Source organism: Aureococcus anophagefferens (assembly GCF_000186865.1).
Source record: "Aureococcus anophagefferens unplaced genomic scaffold AURANscaffold_2, whole genome shotgun sequence".
Classification (NCBI taxonomy): domain Eukaryota; class Pelagophyceae; order Pelagomonadales; family Pelagomonadaceae; genus Aureococcus; species Aureococcus anophagefferens.
In genome coordinates, this window is record NW_008705562.1 from 1,659,784 (window position 1) to 1,678,988 (window position 19,205).

General features: G+C 72.1%; 4 protein-coding genes across 4 annotated transcripts in view; 2 read left to right on the top strand and 2 right to left on the bottom strand.

Moving 5' to 3' along the window:
* AURANDRAFT_61226 (hypothetical protein) overlaps positions 1 to 534 on the top strand; it is a gene marked incomplete at both ends in the record, with an annotated part of 5,660 nt that extends 5,126 nt beyond the window's left edge. Inside the window, one exon of the mRNA XM_009034811.1 lies at positions 145 to 534. Within this exon, the coding sequence (XP_009033059.1) occupies positions 145 to 534 (390 nt within the window). The remainder of the gene's footprint in view (positions 1 to 144) is intronic.
* Positions 535 to 10,510: 9,976 nt separating this feature from the next.
* Positions 10,511 to 11,538, bottom strand: AURANDRAFT_4706 (hypothetical protein; the record flags this gene model as incomplete). Its single annotated transcript, XM_009034596.1, has 2 exons — positions 10,511 to 10,720; positions 10,978 to 11,538. Coding segments are annotated over 2 exons (771 nt in total), but the record flags the coding sequence as incomplete, so codon positions are not given.
* A 3,693-nt stretch (positions 11,539 to 15,231) lies between these two features.
* Positions 15,232 to 17,640, bottom strand: AURANDRAFT_19888 (hypothetical protein; the record flags this gene model as incomplete). Its single annotated transcript, XM_009035141.1, has 2 exons — positions 15,232 to 15,399; positions 17,008 to 17,640. 2 exons carry the CDS (start codon positions 17,638 to 17,640, stop codon positions 15,232 to 15,234), a joined length of 801 nt encoding a protein of 266 aa, XP_009033389.1.
* A 454-nt stretch (positions 17,641 to 18,094) lies between these two features.
* AURANDRAFT_61228 (hypothetical protein) lies at positions 18,095 to 18,853 on the top strand (the record flags this gene model as incomplete). The annotated part of the gene is made up of 1 exon (XM_009034812.1): positions 18,095 to 18,853. One exon carries the CDS (start codon positions 18,095 to 18,097, stop codon positions 18,851 to 18,853), a length of 759 nt encoding a protein of 252 aa, XP_009033060.1.
* Positions 18,854 to 19,205: the final 352 nt, after the last annotated feature.

A 19,205-nucleotide genomic window follows, 5' to 3' on the forward strand; every position in this document is an offset into this window, starting at 1 on the left:
ACGAAGGAGGACTTGATCGACGACGACGGCGACGAGCTCTCGGCGCGCTCGGCGGCGCGCTCGGCGACGCGATGGCCGCGCGCGCGGCGCGGCGCGAGACCTGGCGCTGCCGCGAGGTCGCGGCCCTCGTCGCGAAGCGCCTAGGGGGAGATATGGGCCGCGACGACGCGCGTGAGCTGGACCCGCCATCGAAGTCCCGGCGACGTCACCGACGCCGACGCCGCGAGGCCGGGCGCGCACGTCCACGGCCTCGCGCTCTACGGCGCGGCGCTCGACGCCGACGGCGGCCTCGAGGAGATCCGGCGGCCCGACGTGGAATTCGAGCGCGCGGGCGTGCTCTACGTCTCCGCGCGCGTCGCGGACGACCCGGGCCCCGGCGTCTACGAGGCGCCGGCCTATCGGACCAAACACCGCAAAGCGGAGGACCTGCTCTTCGTCGTTCGATTTATGTGCGGCGCCGACCGGCGGAAGTGGCTCATCCGCGGGCCCTGCCTCGCGCTGGACGGTTCGCCTTCGGGTGACGCGTCGGGCTAATTATAGTGTGTGTTGTACTTAGTTATAGTGCCGGTGGTCTCCAGAGCCTGAGTTGTACTTGCCTTGAAAGGTTGCCTTGAATTAGGACCCGGACCACGCAAGGTACCGGTCTGAACAACTGGCTTACGACCCCCCCTCGTCGCGCTCCTCCTGGGCGTAGCCCGAGGCGACGCCCGTGCGGCCCTCGACGGCGGGCCGCACGGGCGTCTCGCCGCGGGCGACCTCGAGGCCGCGCCAGTCGCGCGCGTTGAGGAAGTCCGCCGCCGCGGACTTCCACGCGACGACGGCGGTCTCCGCGTCGTCGTCGTCGTCGTAGGCGAGGCGCACGCGGCGGTCCGCGAAGGCGTCGCCCGCGTGGCCCGCGGAGAGGTCGAAGGTCGGCGCGTCGTCGTCGTCGGCGGCGGCGGCCTCGCGTTCCTCGGCGACGGCGACGTCGCCGAGGTCGCACGAGTAGAAGGGCGCGTCCTCCGGGAGCCAGTCCGCGTCCCCCAGCACGACGGCGAGCTCGTTGGGCGAGATGAGGGGCGCGTTCGACTCCGCCGCGAGCGCGTCGAGCAGGCCGTGGTCCGCGCCGACGATGACGAACGCCTCGAGCTCCGCGAAGTTCGCGAGCTTCGTGGGCGTCACGGGCCCGACGGCGAGGACGTAGGACGACCGGCCCGCGGCGCGCAGGGCCGCGTCGCAGCTCGCCGCGACCTCGGACACGTCCCTGAGCCGCCCCGCGGCCGCCGCGCAGACGCCCCAGCGCGTCGCGCGGCGCGCGCGCGACAGCGCGTGGTGCCGCTTCGCGAGCGCGCGCGCCGCGGTCCGGCGCGCGCCGTCGGCGCCGAAGGTGCGGTCCGGTCGGAGCGGGTCGACGACGGCCAGGGCGCCGCCGACGCAGCCCGCGCAGCGCAGCGCCGCCGCGCCGCCGAGCCGCGTCGACGCCGCGCCGACGAGCGCGACCCGCCGCCGCCGGAGGTCGGCCTCCGCGTCGAGGGGCGCGACGAGGCCCGCGACGTTGAGCGCGGGGCCGGCGTCCGGCGGCGCGTCCTCGCCGGGCCCGACGCGCGCGTGCCGCGGAAGCGCGCTCGCGACGACGGCGACGCCGAGGTCCGCGGCGACGAGGTCCGCGACCGCGACCGCGACCGCCGCGTACTCGGGCGCCGCGAGGAGCAAGACGTCGGCGGCCGCGTCGGCCTCGTCCTCGGACAAGGCCCGCAGCGCCGCGCCCGCCGCCGCGGCGACGGCCGCGGCGTCGGCGGCCGGCCGCGGCCCGACGACGAAGAGCACGGGCGGCGCGCCGGCCGGCGCCGCCGCGAGGCAGTCGGGCCCGTAGTGGACGATGGCGTCGGCGTCGACGTGCGCCGCCGCGACGCAGTCCACGGCGCCGCCGGGCGCCGGGTCCCCGAGCACGTAGACCTCGGGCTTCGGGTCCGGTAAAAACGCCTCGAGCTCCATGGCCACGGCCGGCGACAGGGAGAGCAGCGCGTCCGGGAACTGCAGCGCGAGGCGCTTGCAGGCCGCGTGCGCGACGAAGCGCGCCACTCTCTCGTACTCGAAGTCCGCGGCGCGCGTCGCGGAGGAGCCCTCCGAGGAGGGCACGATTGACGCCATCAGTCTCCTCCTCGCCAGCTGCACCAAGGTCTTGTCGCCAAGTTTACCTTCATCAAAGGCTGCCCCGCCTCAGCCCCAGCATCGAAGTCGACTATCACCGCCACCATCCGCCATGAACATGATCAATCAAGCGCTGTGCGGGCCGCCGCGGCCGCCGCCGGAGACGCGCCTCAAGAAGACGGAGGACCGCCTCGAGGCGCACTTCGCCAACGTGACGTTTGAATCGGCCATCGACACGCGCTGCGTCGAGGACGAGGCGGCGAAGCGGCTCGGGGAGGTGGGGACATTTTTGAAGATCCCGGCGGAGGAGATCACGGTGCTGGGGAAGATCGGCGAGGGCACGGAGAAGCGCGTCTTCGAGGCGCTCTGGAAGGGGCAGCGCGTCGCGGCGCTGGAGATCTTCGGCCCGTCGATGGCCTGGGAGCTCCACGTCCAGAAGCGCATCTGCGAGCACGCCGTGCTCGGGACGCACCCCCACGTCGTGCGCATCTACGGCGCGACGGACGACGACCGCTACATCTTGAACGAGTACGCGCCGCTCGGGTCGCTCACGAATTACGACGGGTCGCCGAGCGTGCTCTCGAGGCGCTGCCCGCCCTACGCCCACTACCCGTCGGCGAAGCTCCTCGCGGCCGCGGCGCTCCAGGTCGCCGAGGCCGCCGCGGCGTTCTACGACGCGGGGCTGCTCCACCGCGACCTCGCGGCGCGGAACGTGCTCGCGTTCGCCTTCGACGACCGCGACGTCCTGGTCAAGCTCACGGACTTTGGGCTCGTCGCCGACCGCCGGCTGACCGTCGGCGGCGCGTCGACGCTCCTGACGGCGCCCTACAAGTACGGCTGGCCGGAGAAGCACGCGATGGGCACGCGGTGGATGGCGCCCGAGGCGATGCCCGACGGCGACTTCGCCTTCGACGACAAGACGGAGATCTACGGGCTCGGCGTCGTGCTCTGGGAGCTCTTCTCCCTGGGCGCCGTGCCCTACGGGGACCTGCGCAACGACGCGATCCCCGCGGCGAAGCGGAGCGGCGCGGCGCCCGACGTCGGCGAGCTCGCCCGGACGCGCGGCGCGGCGACGCCCGCGGTGAGGAAGGTGCTGGCGGCCTGCGTGGAGCAGTTCGCCGCGAACCGGCCGACCTACGCGGAGCTCGCGGCGTCGCTCCGGCGGCTCCGCGACAGCGACGGCGCGACGGCGCGCGACATGGCCGCGCCCGACGCGAGCTGGACGCCCCTGAGCCCGCGGGTCGCGGCGCTGGACCCGGCCTACGCCCTGGACCCCCGGGCCCTGGCCCTCGCCGCCGCGCCGCTGCCCGTGTCGGACCTCGCGGCGTTCGGCGTGAAGCGGCACGTGCTCGCGGCGTCGGGCGACGCGGTCTTCGCCGTGCCCCTCCTCTCCGAGGCCTTCTGCGACGACCTCGTCGAGGAGCTCGTCGCCTTCCACCGCAGCGGCCGCGAGACGTCGCGCGCGAACAGCAACAACCGCCACTCGATGCGCGTCGTCGAGCTCGGCTGGGCGCTGTGTGGAAATCAAACATTCAAACCGACTTCAATGTGCGCGTATTCGACAGTTTCGATGCAAGCTCTTTGGCTGCGCTTCGAGAACTCGACGAGAGCAATCGATTCGTCCAAAAATCAGCCGAATCGACTTCGATTTGACCGAGATAGAGAGGTTTGAAGTTTTGCTGGACGCGTCCATTCCACTGGTTTATTTCCACACAGGCTGGGCGGGCTTCCTCGAGCCGCTCGTCGCCGGCTTCGCCGCGCCCCTCTCGGACGCGCTCTACGGCGCGAAGAAGCGCACGGGCAAGCGCAACGCCCTCAAGTTCGCCCACGCCCACACGGTCCACCGCGTCTGCGAGGACCACGCGCGGCGGTCGCCGCTGCCGGGCAGCAACCGCGGCTCCAAGCACACGGACCAGGCCGCGCTGACGCTCAACGTCAACATCGGCGGCGAGTGGAAGGGCGGCGGCGTCAAGTTCTTCGACGACGCCGGGAACTCCATCCTCGTGCCCAACGAGCGCGGCCGCGCGCTCGTCCACCCGGGCCGCCTCGTCCACCAGGGCACGAAGCTCACCGAGGGCTACCGCCTCAACCTCGTCATCTGGACGAACCGGTAACAATCCGCGAGCCGCACGGACCACAGTCGGAGGGCCTTTACACGGGGGGGTGGGCGCGGGGGCTGTCGCGTCAGCCTTCCGCGGGGGCTGGGTTGAAGCAGCCGCAGGACGGGTCGCCGTCGGCCTCGTAGGCCGCCTCCGCGGCGATGGGCTCCGGGCTCGGCTCTAGCTCGTCGATGCCGTCGATGACGGGCGCGACCTCCTCCACCTTCGCGGGCGCCGCTTCCGCGACGACGGCCGCCTCGACGTCCTTCGCCGGCTCCGAAGGCGCGATGTCGCGGTTTTTGTAGATGAAGTAGAGCAGGCCGATGAACAGCAGGACTAGGACGACGCACACGCCCTCGCCTATGGACTCGTACTCAGGAGAAGGGAAATCGATCGCTGCCAAAACGGGAAGCTTGGCCGAGAGGCTCTCGGGCAGCGACCGCGGGAGCGCGCGCGTGGGATCGGCAGCCAAGAGGGACGCGCGCGCGACGCACCCAGACCATTCATGGCACCAGCCAACAAAAACGTTCGACGAGGTGGGCCAAACAAGGATGGCAAAAATCGTACAGCACCACCCGATACATGCAGGGACGCACAAACATCAACACGCGAGGCCTCCATGCAGACTTCCACGCAGTGCGGCGCCACAAGTATTAGGTCACCAGTGGGAATTCAACACGCGAGGCCTCCATGCAGACTTCCACGCAGTGCGGCGCCACAAGTGGACTTACAAGTGGCGCCACTTTGACAAGCCTTAGATCCGCGCGGAGGCCGGCGCGTCGAAGACGCCGAGGGCCAGCCAGGCGGCGGCGGCGAGGAGGGCCGGCACGAGGTAGAGGGGCGCGAGGGGCGCCTCGACCTGGATCGAGTCGCCCGCGCCGAGGGACACGGCGCCGAGGGGCGCCCACGCGTTCGCCGCGCCGAGCGCGACGACGGGCGCGGTCCACGTGTCCGTCGCGCTGCAGGTGACGACGGACACGACCGCGAAGTCGCGGACCTTGAACTGGCCCGGCGCGTTCGCGAGCGCCCTGGCGGCGACGCGCCGCGAGCTCGCGAGGCCGGCCTTGACGAGGTAGTCCGCCGTCACGGCGCCGCCCGGCGGCGCGTCGACGACGGCCGGGTTCGTCGCGAGGGCCGCGAGGACCAGGCCCGCGGCGTAGATGGGCGCGCGCGGCGGCGGGCGGAAGCACGCGTACGCGGCCGCGCCGCCGCAGAGCAGCGCCGCGCGGCCCTCGGCGTCGAGCGTCGCGAGAAGCGACGCCGCGCCCCCCCAGAGCTTTTCGAGAGAGAAGCTGTCCGGCGACGGGCCGACGACGCCCGCGACGACGAGCGGCCCGAAGACGACGAGGCCCCGGAGCCTCCCGCGCGCGTCGCCGGGAGAACCGAGGTGCGCGAGGCCCGCGGCGGCGGCCGCCGCGCGCGCGAGCTTCGTCGCCGGCGGCTGGCTTCGCCAGGCCGAGATCCACGCGCCGGCGGCCTCGCTCCGCCGGCTCGCCGCGGCCAAGCCCAGCTCGAGCGCCGCGCGGAGCACGGAGAGCGCGTCGACGCGCCACGTCGTCTGCCGGTCGTTCGGCACCTCGTACTTGCGCGCGAGCTTGGCGTAGAGCTGCGCCTCGCTGCCGGCGTACTTCTCGAGGATCGACGGCACGCCCTCGAGCTTCTCCGGCGCGTGGGCGCCGTAGAACCGGCAGAGCCGCGCGCCGTGGACGACGGGCGCGACGGCCGGCGGCAGCGCGTCGAGGTGGCCCACGTACTGCAGGCCCACGGCGACGAGCACGACGAGCGCCGACAGCGAGCTGATGAGTTGCGACGATGCGTTGCAGCGCGCGCGGCCAGCGGCGCGAGAGGCGCGAGATCTGCCACTTGGAGCTGAGAGCTTGTGNCGAGGGAAACATGCAGTAATATTGAACCGATTATNTACGCCGCGCCAGCGCCGAAACAANATCGGGGCAGCCCGAGAACAAGTTGTCCATGCCCGCCGCCAAGCGCACGCTGACCAAATCGTCCATGGCCGCCGCCAAGCGCACGCTGCGCGCGCCGCTGCCTGCCGTCGCGCGCGCGGCCGCCTCGGCGAAGCGCACGCTGCGCAGCTGCCTCCGCGCGCCGTCGCGGCCGTCGCAGCCGCCCGAGATGCGCAGCTGCCTCCGCGCGCCGTCGCGGCCGTCGCAGCCGCCCGAGATGCGCAGCTGCCTGCGCGCGCGCTTCTCGCTGGCGCCGCCGCAGCACCTGCGCGGCGACCAGTCCCCCGGCACGCTCTTCGCCGACGTGGAGATGGAGATCCTCGACGTGGCGACGCCGCGGCCGCCGAAGCGCTTCCGCTTCGCCGGCGCGGTCGCCGCGCCCGGCGACGGCTTCCAAGAGTCGTTCCACTGCGGCGCGCTCACGCGCGACGAGCTCCGGTCGCCGCCGCCCTGCGCCCCCTCCGCCGACGACCTCGGCGACGACGACCACGACTGGCACATGGAGCTCGCCTCCGCGCCGTCGTTCGGCTTCGCGTCGCGCTCCTAGGAACCTTCCCGGTCGCCGCGGCCGCCGCCCGACCCCCGCGCGCCGCGCCACGTAGCACACGCACCCTACTCGTCATCGCGCGGCGGGAGGATGGCGCCGAGGTCCGGCGCGACGAGGATGGCCTCGATGATCTCCGCGCTCGTCGGCGTGTAGTTCTTCGGCCGGGGCCGCGTGCCCGCGGCCTCGCAGGAGAGGATGTGGGCGATCTCGGGCGCGAAGACCGTGCGCAGGAGCAGGCGCCGGTTCTCCGTCGCGTTCTCGCCGTACTCCGCCGCGGCCGCGGCCTTGCGGAGGAACATGGACCGCTCGAGGGCCGCGTCGCGCTCCGGGTCCGCGGAGTCGGACCGGCCGAAGAGGCCGCCGCGCTTGACCAGGTCCGCGAGCGACGCGTCCGCGTCCACCTCGTCGGGCAGGTGCTCCGGGATGAAGGTCGGCGCGCGCTCGCGGCCGAGGAACGACTGGCGCCGCGGGCTCCGCGTCGACGCCAGGAACGACGACGCGCCGCGCGCGCGCCGCGACGAGAACTCGGTGGCGAGCTTCCGCGCGCGCGTCGCGCCGTCCGCGAGGCGCGCGGCCGCCAGGTAGGCGACGTGGAAGACGTTGACGGGCGACGGGAGCGCCAGGTGGTTGTAGTAGACGATGACCTCCGCCTTCTGGAACAGGAACTCGCGGTGGATGTTCGCGTTGACGCGCTCGTAGGACGACGACATGATCGCGATGAGCAGGTTCAGGAGCAGGATGTTCGAGCACAGGATGTAGAGGAAGTAGAGGCCGATGGCCAGCGTCTGCCGCGGGCTCGAGCCGTCGTTCTCGCCGATGGACTCGAAGATGTCGAAGGCCGGCTCGTGGACGAGCGTCTTGAACGCGAGGTAGATGGCGCCGTGGATGTTCGCGACGTCCTCGTGGCCCGACGCGTCGTTCTCGCCGAGGAACATGAAGAAGAAGGCGAAGCCGAAGCCCACGAGCACGAAGAACAGGATGATCAAGAAGGGGATGATGTCGAAGGCCATGAACAGCGTCATGCGCACGAGCGTGCCGCACTGCTTGTGGACCGTGACGTAGTAGAGCAGCCGCGTCCACACGAGCACGAGCGCGACGGCGCCCGACGCCGTGTAGACCTCGCAGAGGAACGTCCGCGCTCCCTGCTCGTCGCGCGGGTGCCAGAAGTCGCGCGCGAGCGCGACCGTGAGCGTGTCGACGACGACGGACACGGCGTCGACGACGTTCCAGAAGTCGGCGAGGTAGAGCCGCGTGTTCCGATGGAGCACCTCCCAGTCGTCGACCTACCAAGCATGTTGGGTAACAATTTCTCTTCGTTTTCCCGGTCAAAATCTCTCGAAAATCGTCACCGCCACAGGACGCTGTCGTCGACCTCCCGCAGGGCCTTGCCAAAGATGCAGAGGAAGAGAAAAAAGCGCAGGAACGGGCCCGGCCGCGCGGCCGCGTAGACGAGCCTGGGCGGGACCGGGGGATTCGACGCGCGCGTTCCGCGCGCGCGCGTGCCAGAAAAGCATCTCCAAGGGATGATCGCTCGTCCAAACATCAGCCGAAACGAGTGGAACGGTCGCCGCTCATCCAGGGGGGTACCTCGTGGAACGCGGCCGAGAGAGGAGCCTTTGGGAAGTTCGCCCGCCCCGCGACGCGCGCGTGCGTGAGCAATGCCGCGAAGGACGCGTCGAAGCAAAAGTCGATGTAGAACTGCATCTTCGGCGAGTAGGACGCCGCGAGCTTCTCGAGGAAGACCTTGTCCTCCTCGACGTCGTTCGCGTCGTCGCAGTCGTCGCAGCCCGCGCGCGTGCGGATCCGGCTCCGCCGCGCCGCGGCGCCCGCGCCGCGCCACATGGACTGGAGCACGAGGGTCACGCCCGGCGCCGTCACGAAGAGCGTCGAGTTGTAGGCCAACGCCAGCGCCAACGCCGACGTCTGGTGGCTCTGGTTCGCGTCGACGCGCAGCAGCCCGAACGCGACGTGCTTCGACCGCTCGCCGAACGCGTCGCGCGCCCACGCGAGCTCCGCGGCCTCCCGGCCGCTCTGGGGCTGGAGGGGCAGCGCGACGACGGCGGCGGCGACGTTCTCGTAGGACGCGGCGAAGCCCGCGAGCAGCGGCAGCTTGTAGCGCGCCTCGCACTCGCGCATCTGCTGGCTCAGCCGCAGCGCGGCCGTGAGCGGGTTCGCGGCCGTCAGGATCCTTAACTTCGCGATGACGTGGATCTGCCGCAGCCGGCGCGCGTCGCGCTGGGACCGCTTGAGCAGCGTGTCCAGCGCGGCGACGCGGCCGCCGCGGCCCTCGCCGACGAAGCTCCGCAGCGGATCCGTCGCGAGCGCGCCCGCGTCGTTCTCGGCGAGCCGCGCGTCGAGCTCCAGGAGCCGCAGCGCCATCTCCGCGTAGCCCCAGAAGGCGACGCCCTGGGCGACGACCTCGGGCTCCACGAGCACGCGGAGCGCGACGTGCAGCGCGGAGTCGCCGGACGCCGCGTCGCGGTCGCCGCCGCCGCCGCGGTCGTGGGCGCGCTCGACGGCCGCGAAGTCGCGGCGCAGGACCGCGGCGAAGAGCGGCGGCGGGTCCGCGCCGGCGACGCGCCGCAGGCACCGCTTCGACGGCGCGAGCGCGGCGCTGAAGGGGAGCGCGCCCTGGGCCGCGAGCGCGTCGAAGTAGTCGACGGGCGGCCGCCGCGTCGCGAGGTACTTGCGCGTGTGCGCGCGGTCCTCGTCCGCCCGCCCCGCCCGCCCGTCGGACAGCGAGCTCCAGCGCGTCGCCGTCGACAGCGTGCGGTGCCGCCTACGGAACGCGTCGGTACCGATGGTTCATCGTTTTTCATCTCTCGAACATCGTCCCGGCCGCGGGACGCCGGGTGCCGCCCGTAGAGGCCGTCGAAGGCGCAGAGGTCCGTAGCCTCGTCGAGCACGAGGCCCAGGTACGTCGTCAGCGACAGTGGCGTCCGGTGCGTCGACACGGCCTCGATCTGGTGCAGGCAGTAGCGCCCGAGGTCGCTGGAAATCTTCGCGCTCGCGAAGATGCCCCGCGCGTCCGCGAGGCCGCCGCCGCGCGCGAGGCAGTGGAGCGCGGCGACGAGCGCGTGCGCCAGCGCCGCCGCGGCGTCCCGCTGCAGGACGATGCCGTCGACGTCCGCCGTCGGGTCGTACTGGAGCGGCCGCGGCACGTAGAGCGACCGCGGCGCGCCGTCGCCGCCCGCGCCGAGCGCGACGACGCGGCAGCGCCACCGGATGCCCCAGCGCCGCGCGGACCCCGCGGCGGCGAACGCCGTCGTCCTACCGGCGTCGAGCGCGCACGCGTAGGACGCGCCGCCGTAGCAGTACTCGAAGGCGTCGGCCGTCGCCCGCCAGACGCCCGCGACGCCGGCCTCCGGCGCCTCGCCGGCGCTGTCGAGGAGCCGCAGCGACGCCGCCACGGCGTCGTCGTCGTTGGCCTCGTCGTCGTCGTCGGCGTCGGGTTGCACGGGCGTCGTCATCTCGATCATGGGGTTGCCCGTCGCGAAGCCGCTGGGCCGATCCGCGGTCCTGCCCAGGGCGAGGACGCCGCTGCCTTCTCGCGGCGACTCCATAATTCGCGCGACAAAAACGTCGAGTCGTTATTGAAGTTCAAGGTGCACGCGACAAGTTGCCGTGTGTCTACGAGAAAGCAACGGTCGATCCACGCGACGACACCAAGTGCGATCGCCGTCCCCCAACGATGCCAAGCCTTATATCTCGTCGTCGTCCCGGAAGGTCGACGCGAGGTCCGAGACGGGCTGCTGGTTCGCGTCGAGGTGCTCGCGGCGCGTCTCCTGGGCCTCCTTGCGCTTCTCGTACTTGGAGCCGAGCTGGCGCTTCTCGCGCGCGCGCTCCTCGTTGGGGAGGACGAGGGACGCGTCGTGGTAGAGCGTCGAGCCGCCGAAGGAGCCGCTGAAGACGCGGATCGGCGCGAGCACGAAGCGGGGGCCGATCTCGACGAGGGACGTCGCGTCGCGCTTCTGCGACGGGGGCTGGCAGGATCACAAGGCGGGGGCGCGCGGGGACGGGCGGCGGTCGACGATCGAAGAGGAGAGCCGTCGGATAGTGGTGCATGTTTCTTATCGATCACGAAGCGCCTCCGGGGGCCGCTCGGGCGGCGCCTTTCGGCGCCCCCCGCTGAGCGGCCCCCTCGGGACAGTGTCAGAACAGGTCTATGAAAGGGTTCATCGTCACCCGGCTTGTTTTGAAGTGGCAAACACGAAACTGCGCCGCGCCGGAGAGCGACGACCGCGTCCGCGTCGTCGACGGCGTCGTCGACGATCTGGTAGTGGCGCACCCAGACCTTGCCGTCGGCGATGGAGAACGCCATGGCGCGGTCGAAGAAGGGCTTGGACTTGGGGTGGCCCCGGGGCGTGCCGAAGGTCACGGCGAGGAGGTCCCGGACCGCCGACCAGTGCGGCTGCGCGTCGAAGGCGCCGTCGAAGCAGAGCAGCGCGCGCGTGCCCAGGCCGCAGTTGCCCGTGAGGCGCAGCTCGTCCATGGTGTGCACGTTCTGCACGAGGAACTTGGCGCTCGGGCCCTTGGGCGCGCGCGACACCCACATGTAGAGGTCGGACCGCTTCCGCGCCTCGAGGTAGACGCAGCCGTTGCAGCTCTTGAGCTCGCAGATCTCGTTGAGCTGCCGCGGGTCGTTCTTCGTGTCGAGCTTCGCGTCGCTCTTGTGGTGGGGCAACAGCTTCTTGAGGTCCTCGAGCAGGTGGCGGTGCCGCGCGGACGTGCCCCGGCTGCAGACGACGAGCACGCGCTGCTTGTTGACGTAGCGCACGCGCGGCGGCGGCGCGGACGCGGCCTCCGCGGGCTCGGCGGCGGGCGCGGGCTCGGCGGGCGCCGCCGCCGCCTTCTTGGACCGCTTCCGCTTCTTCTCCTGCACGGGGACGGCCTCGGCCTCGGACTCGGACTCGGACTCGGAGCCGAAGCCCGCCTGCTTCAGCGCGTCGGCCTCGAAGCTGTGCGACGGGGCCTTGCTCTTCTTCGACGACGGGCCCATTGCAACCCTGCGCCGAGCTTTATCGCCTGCAACCTTGTGGGTGGCGGACGAGCTTTGCTTTGTGTCGCTAAAACTTTAGTGTTTGGTCGAGAGTGCACCGCAATTGTAGTCAATGTTGACGTTTTTCAAAGCGGCCAGCCCCGAGTCACGCGATGGGCAAGCAGTCCAAGACCCAGCGCCACCGCCTGCACAAGGAGCACGCGGCAAAAGTAGAAAAGGCCATCGACATCAGGAAGTCGCGCATCAAGCTCGGCGGCGGCGGCGCCTTCACGACCGTGAAGATTAAGCGGGGTGCCTGCGTTGGATTCTACGCGGGCAGCCGCGGCGTCCAGACGGACTCGCGCGACTACGTCGTCGACGGCGATTCGGGCTCGACGCGCGACGGCTTCGACCGCGACGGCCGGCTCGTGCTCGCCGACGGGTCGCGGGTCGACGCGCACGGCTGGACGGCCGAGGACTGGAAGCCCGTCGCCGGCGCGAAATGGGACGGCGTCGCCGCGAACTGGACGCGCTTCATGAACCACGCCTCCGCCGACCACCAGAACGTCGCCCTCGCGACGACGTCGGAGACCTTCGGCCGGTCCCACGCCTTCTACGCGAAGCGCGACATCGACGCCGGCGAGGAGCTGTTCTTCAGCTACGGCGCGACGTACTGGCGCGACCGCGCCATCGTACCGGCGGACCCGGAACCCGCGTAAATTGGGCTATGTGCGACGGTCGATTAGGTTTTCAGGGAGGGGACGCGGCGCTCCTCGAGGCCCTCCTCGGGCTGCTCGGGCCGGTAGTACGCGCCCGGGAAGCGGACGCCGAGCAGCGCCTGCTCGAGGCGCTCGAGCTTCGCGGGCGCGTCGACGCGGCGGCCGTCGTCGTAGCCGCGCTTGCGCGCCGAGGCGTGGAGGATGACGAGGTGGCCGTCCGCGCGGTCGCGCGCGAGGGCCTCGGCGCGGTCGAGGTCGTTCGACCGCGCGGCGGAGAGCAGCCAGGCCTCGTAGGCCTTGGAGCCCACGGCGCGGTTCCGGTCCCGGAGGATCGTGAGGGCGTCGTGGAGGAAGTCGGCGCCGCGCTCGCGGTCCGCGCCCAGGTCCGTCAGCGCGGCCCACGTCGCCTGGTTCGGCGCGAATCGCGCGGCCGCGCGGTCGAGCGCGTCCAGGGCCCGGTCCCAGGCGCCGAGCTTCGCGAAGCCCGCGATGGCCGCGTTGTAGGTCACGAGGTTCGGCGCCGTCGACGCCCGCGACCGCTTGGGCACGTTGTCGCCGCGCGAGAATCGCGCGCCGCCGCGGTCGTGGCGCCGGCCCCGCGTCTCCATGTCGTCGAGGAGGCGGCTCGCCGCGTCGGCGTCGCCGCCCGCGAGGTGGCACCGCAGCAGCAGCGTCAGCGTGACCACGTCCTCGCGCACGCCCGCGGACCGCATCTCCGCGGCGAGCGCCTCGCCCGCCTGCGGCCGCCCCGCGGACAGGCACGCCTCCAGGAGCGCCGCGCAGGTGCGGCCGTTGGGCGGCACGCCCCGGCGCCGCATCTCCCGGAGCACCAACAACGCCCCCACGAGGTCGCCGCGCTTCGCGTGCGCGAGCGTCGCGATCGTGTAGGCGACGACGTTCGGCCGCAGGCGGAGCGCGGCGCGCGACTCGTTGCCCTGGTTCGCGCAGGCCGCCGCGTAGGCCGCCTCCAGGTCGTCGAGCTTCTCGATGGCCTCCCGGGGCTTGTCCACGCGGAGGAAGGCCGTCGCGACGTTCGTGTAGGACAGCAGGTCCGGCTGCACGCCCGCGTCGCGCATGCGCTGCAAAGCCCGCGACGCCTCGCGCCACCGCAGCGTCCGCGCGTAGCCCCGCACGAGCGTGTTCCAGGACGTCGCGTCCGGGAGGAACCGCGCGTGGAGCCGCGCGCGCTCCGCGGCGAGGGACGCGTGCAGGTCGCCCGCGGCCGCCAGCTCCCTCGTCCGCGCGAGCACGGCCTCGTAGTCCGCCTCCAAATCCTCCAAACACGACTCCGCGGCGTCCAGGTCGCCCGCCTCGACGTGCGCCTTCATCAGCGCCGTGTGCGCCACGCGGCCCGGCTTCAGGCCCGCCAAACGCATCTCCTCGAGGACGCGCGCGGCGTCGCGGGGCCGCTTCGCGCGCGCGTAGACGTCGATCATCGAGTTGTACGTGATCGCGTCCGCCAGGGCCCGGCGCCGGGGCAGCACGACGGAGTCCTGGGCCTCCCGGCTCACCTCGGCCTCCTCGGCGTCGCTCTCGGGGACGCGCGTCAGCGCCGCGAAGAGCCGCTCGGCCCGGCCGACGTCGCGCGCGTTCGCCGCCGCGGCCAACAGCGCGTTGCCGAGGACGACGTCGATCTTCACGCCCCACAGGTGCATGCGCGACGCCACGCCGAAGCCGTCGGCGACGCGCCGGCACTTGCCGTAGGCCGTGACGCCCGCCGTCACGAGCCGCCGGTTCGGCACGGGGTAGCGCGCGTCGTCCTCGGCGACGCACTTGTCGAAGAGCGCGGCCGCCGACCGCGGCGCGCCGACCTTGACGTAGGCGGCGACGGCGTTCGTCGCGAACTTGGCCGTGAGCGGCACGTCGTCCAGCGCCGCCAGCAGCGCGTCGAGCCGCGCGCGCGCGACCGCGCGGCCGCCGCCCCGCGCGGGGTTCGACGCCAAGGACGCGTAGGTCCGCGCGAGCGAGCAGCAGCGCTCGAGGAGCAGCGACGCCGTCGCCGTCGCCGGCAGCTCCGCGCGCCGCAGCTCGCGGTAGGCCAGCAGGGCGTCGCCGACGTCGCGGCGCACGAGCGCCTCGGCCTCCTCGCCCAGCGTGAAGCCCCCGTAGCTCGCGCGCGCCGTCTCGCCGACGTCGCCCGCGGCGAGCGCGTCCACGTCCAGCGCGTCCTCGCCGTCCTCGAGCAGCGCCTCGGGCTCGCTGAGCTCCAGCAGCCCGCGCCAGGGGCCGACCTTGACGTCGCGCTCGAGGCGCACGCGGAGCGCGTTCCGCGGTCCCGGCGCGGCCGCGGCGGCCATGACGGCCTCGACGGTCTCCGCGGGCCCCATGCGCCCGCCGAAGGCGGACTCGACGGCGACGACGCGGTCCCCGACGCGCACCTTGTCGCCGCTCCGCGCCGCGGACCCGCCGGCCTTGAGCGCGGCGACGACGGGCGCGCCGTCGGGCCCCGCGCGGAGCGTGAGCCCGAGGGGCTTCGCGAGCTCCACGTCCCAGGACTCGCGCACGGTCTCCTTCTTGCGGATCTGCGCCAGGGCGACCTCGCAGTCGTCTAACGACCGCGTCAGGCGCAGCATGACGTCCGGCGCGCCGCGGGTCGCGCTCCGGAGCCGCAGGCGGCTCCGGACGGCGCTGACGACGCCGGAGATCGTCGCCTTGGGCCACATGGCGTCGCCGAGCGTCGCGGACGTGGCGACGACGCGGTCCCCGGCGCGGCACCCGGACGCGTAGGCGCCGCAGGCCTCGTCGACGCTCTTGATCCACACGAAGGACCCGTCGCGCGTCGCCGACTCGCCGAGCGTCAGGCCGAGCGGCGCCGTGATCGTGACGTCGAACGTGTGGGTCTTCGCCGCGAGGTCCTCGGACACGTGCTTCGCGCCCGCGGGCACGAGCCCCGCGCCCTCGACGAGCGACGAGCCCGGGAGCTCGACGGACTCGGCGCGCTGCGCTGTTCGCATTCGCGGCTGGCCTCGTGTGCCGAGGGTCGGTCGGACGAACGCCGTCCGCTGCGCGATGGAGGCAACCAGGAGGAGTGATCGGAGCATTGTTTCGAGCGTACCCAGTGGGTCGAGGGCGACAACTCAGGCACGTTGCGGCGCCTGCGCCATCACGATCGTGTCGACTGCGGTGGCCCCGCTCGCTCCTGATCTCGTGGCAGCGCTTCGACCCCCGGCCAGCCGCGGCCGCGGCGCCGCGCCTTGCGCCGCGTCGCGAGAAATCCACCCGAGAAGAAATTACCGCGGCACCAGCACCTCCAGCGCCCCGGCCACGCACGCGGCCTCGAAGCGGTCCGCGCCGCCGGGGAGGAGCTCGCCGTCGAGGTTGAGGTCGTCGGCCTCGTTGCCGCGCGCGGGCGCGTAGGAGAAGCGCTCGCACTGGACGATGTCCACGAAGTCGAGCAGCTCGTGCTTGCCGAAGCGCGCGAGGAAGTTGGCGAGGATGATGTCGGCGCCGCTCGACGACTTCACGAGCACGAGATCCAGCAGCCCGTCGTCGACCTCGGCGTCCGGCGCGAAGGGCACGCGCTTGCCCATGCGCGCGTTGATCTGCGCCTGGATGAACGAGTAGTCCGCCAGATCCACGACATCCCCATCGATCTCCAACTCTCCCGCGAAGCTCGTGCGGCCCTGCGAGATGAGCGACAGGCCCGCGAGGTCGTACTGCGCGCCGAGCCCGAGCCACCGCAGCTCGTTCGTCTCCTCGAGGACCGCCGCGGGGAAGCCGCAGGCCGCGATGTTGATGCTGTAGGACGGGGCCGACCGGCCCGCGGCCCGCACCTCCATGACGTCCACGCGCCTCGTGTCGCCGTCGACGATGGCCGCGGCCGCGAGCGCGGGATCGCTGGGGATGCCCAGGTCCGCGGCCCAGGTGTTGCCCGTGCCGCCCGGGACGACGCCGATGGGGCAGCGGCGCATGTCCTTTCGCGCCATCATGCCGTTGACGAGCTCGTGGACCGTGCCGTCGCCGCCGATGCCCACGAGCGCGTCGCGCGGCTCGAGCGTCTTCGCCAGCTGCTCCGCGTGGCCGGCGTACTCCGTGCGCTGCACGGCGACGTCGACGCCCGCGGCCTCGAAGGCCGGGAGCACCTTGTCGAGGATGTCGAGCCCACTCTTGCTGCCGCCGGTCGGGTTCACGATGAGATGGATCGATTTTGGCTGCAGCGCGGCCGCGGTGGCGAGCACGGCGACGAGGCGCAGCATGCTGCAAGCTAGACGATCGCTGCGGGCTTCGGTGTGTTTCCTTTAGCTGTGCGGTTGCTGCGGGCTCCGGCGCGGACGATCGCTGCGGGCTCCGGCGTGGTTTTCTCTGCTGCGGTCGTTGCAGGCTCCGGCGCGCAGCCTAAATGCGTCGCGTCATCATGCGCTCCTCCCTCACGAGGACTGCAACTTGTAGTGCAAGCAAAACCTCAACATGATTAGGGCCGCAGGGGCTTGAGCCCCAGCTTCGCGCGGAGCGCGTTCGTCGCCTCGATGTCGAGGTCGCCGCCGTCGCCGGCGGGCGGCGGCGCGTCGGCGTCGGCCTTCTTCTTCTTCCGGTCGCGCCTCGGGCTCTCGCTCCGGCCCGACCGCTTCATGACGAGGCGCCCGCGCTCGGGCTTCTTCGCGCTCCGCTCGCTGGACGCGCTCGACGCGTCGTCGTCGTCGTCGTCGTCGAGGCCGTCGGCGTTGTTCGTCCGCGGGCCCAGGAGGTTCTGCTGCTCGAGGTGCCACCGCTTCGGGAGGTGCGGCAGCGCGATGTCGCACGAGTAGTCCTCGGTGAGGAGCTCGTCGACGAACTCGTCGACGTGCGTGATCGTCCAGCCCTCGAAGGTGCGCACGCGGAGCTTGGAGTAGTCGACGTAGAGCGGCTCGAGGTACTTGTAGACCTCCGGCGGCCGGCCGACGCACCGGAGGTAGAGCGCGCCGAGCGCGCGCACGTACTTGTACTCCTCGTTCTTGATGAACTCGACGATGATCTCCAGGTCCGGCTGGATCTGGAGCATCTTCAGGAGCAGGCACATGAACTTGGTCGGCTTGCGGATGCCGCCGTACGTGCCGCCGACGTGGTCGATCTCGATGGCCCGGTCGACGAGCGTCTCCGCCGTGAGGCCGAAGCAGTACTCCTTCCAGTACTGCGTCGCGTAGACCTTCATGCGCAGAATCTTCTCCACGATGCGCTGCGGGTTCGTCCCGTGCACCTCCTGGGCCATGGGGTCGCTGCGGTTCGCCATGGCGACGTCGCGCGGGGGCGGTGTCCGCGGGCGTGCGCGTCGGCGCTACGGTGCTTCTGTGCGCGTCTGGGCGTGCCTCGGCGCGGCCGGGGGACGGCGCGGGGGTCCCGCAGGCGGCGCGGCCGGGGCGCGACGACGATGGCGGCGGCGAAGCTGAAGCCAACAAAGCACTTTTGGTATCTTTTTGGTGCACTAAAATTGATCGATTATGGGCAGCCCAATAAAGGTCGCCCTGCTGCTGCTGGTCGGCTCGCCGGTGACGGCAACGAACAGGACGTTCCGCGCCGTGATCTTCAAGGAGGCGCGCACGGGGTCGACGTGGCTCGCGGACCTGCTGCGCAACGAGCGGAGCGTCGGCTACTTCGCCCACGAGGCGTCGTCCTGCGTCAAGAACGGCGACGGCGCCCTGCAGCGCACGGCGCTCTTCTCCCTGCTCGCGGCGCCGGCCTGCGACATGCGCTGCGGCGTCCAGGCCAAGGACGCCGCGCGGCTGCGCTGGCTCGCGGACGCGCGGCGGCCCGCGCCGTCGTGCTTCGCCGGCAAGCTCGTCGGCTTCGACATCCAGGCGAAGAACGACCTCGGCGAGGACCGGAGCCCGCCCCTGGACTGGCCCGCGGACTGGAAGCGCCTCCTGCGCCTGCCCGACGTGCGCGCCGTCGTCTTCGCGCGGACGAACGTCGTGAAGCGGTGCGTGAGCAAGGCGCACGTCGACGTCTTCTACGCCACGTGCCGCACGCGCAAGGCCGTCAGCGCGGACCACCGCGCCTGCCTCGCGGCGCACCGGGCCGCCATCGACGCGCCCGTCGCCGTCGACGGCGCGGACCTCGCGCGGCTCGCGCACAACGAGGGCCGGGAGTGGGTCGACCTCATGGAGAAAGCGGGCGCGGCCGGCGGCCGGCCGCCGCTCCTCGTCTTCTACGAGGCGCTCCTCCGCGACCCGCACCGGGAGCTGAAGCGCTTCTTCGCCGCGCTGGGCATGGGCGACCGCGCGGTGTCGGCGGCGAGCGGGTCCCTGAAGATCACGGGCGACGACCTGCGAACGTCCGTCGCCAACTTCTCCGGCGTCGAGGCGGCCCTCGGCGCCGCGGACCCCTGCTTCCTCGGCCAGCTCCGCGACGCGGAGTCGCGCGTCTTCGACACGATCTGCCTCGCGGGCGGGACGTCCGCGTTCTCGAAGCACGGCGACGCGAGCCCGACGGCCTACGGCTACTAATTAGCGCACGAGCTTCGCGTAGGCCCGGGCGAAGCAGGCGCGGAAGAGGGGCTCGCTCCGCGCGAACGCCTCGACGTGGCGCCGGAAGCCCGGGTCGAGGACGAGCGTGACGTCCGTCGGGATGAGGTTCGCGTCGCCGCGCTCGAGCCGCCGGCCGGAAGTAGGTCGACGAGAACCGGTCCGGGTCCGGGTTCGCGAAGGGCAGCCGCACGGGCGCGGCCTCGAGGCACTCGCGCGTGAGATTCCGCAGGCAGCCCTTCGTCATGTTCAGCAGGCTGTTGTGGCGCCCGAGCGTGTGCGCGCCCATGAGCGCCACGATCTCCTGGTCGCTCAGGGCCAGGCCCGGCCGCCG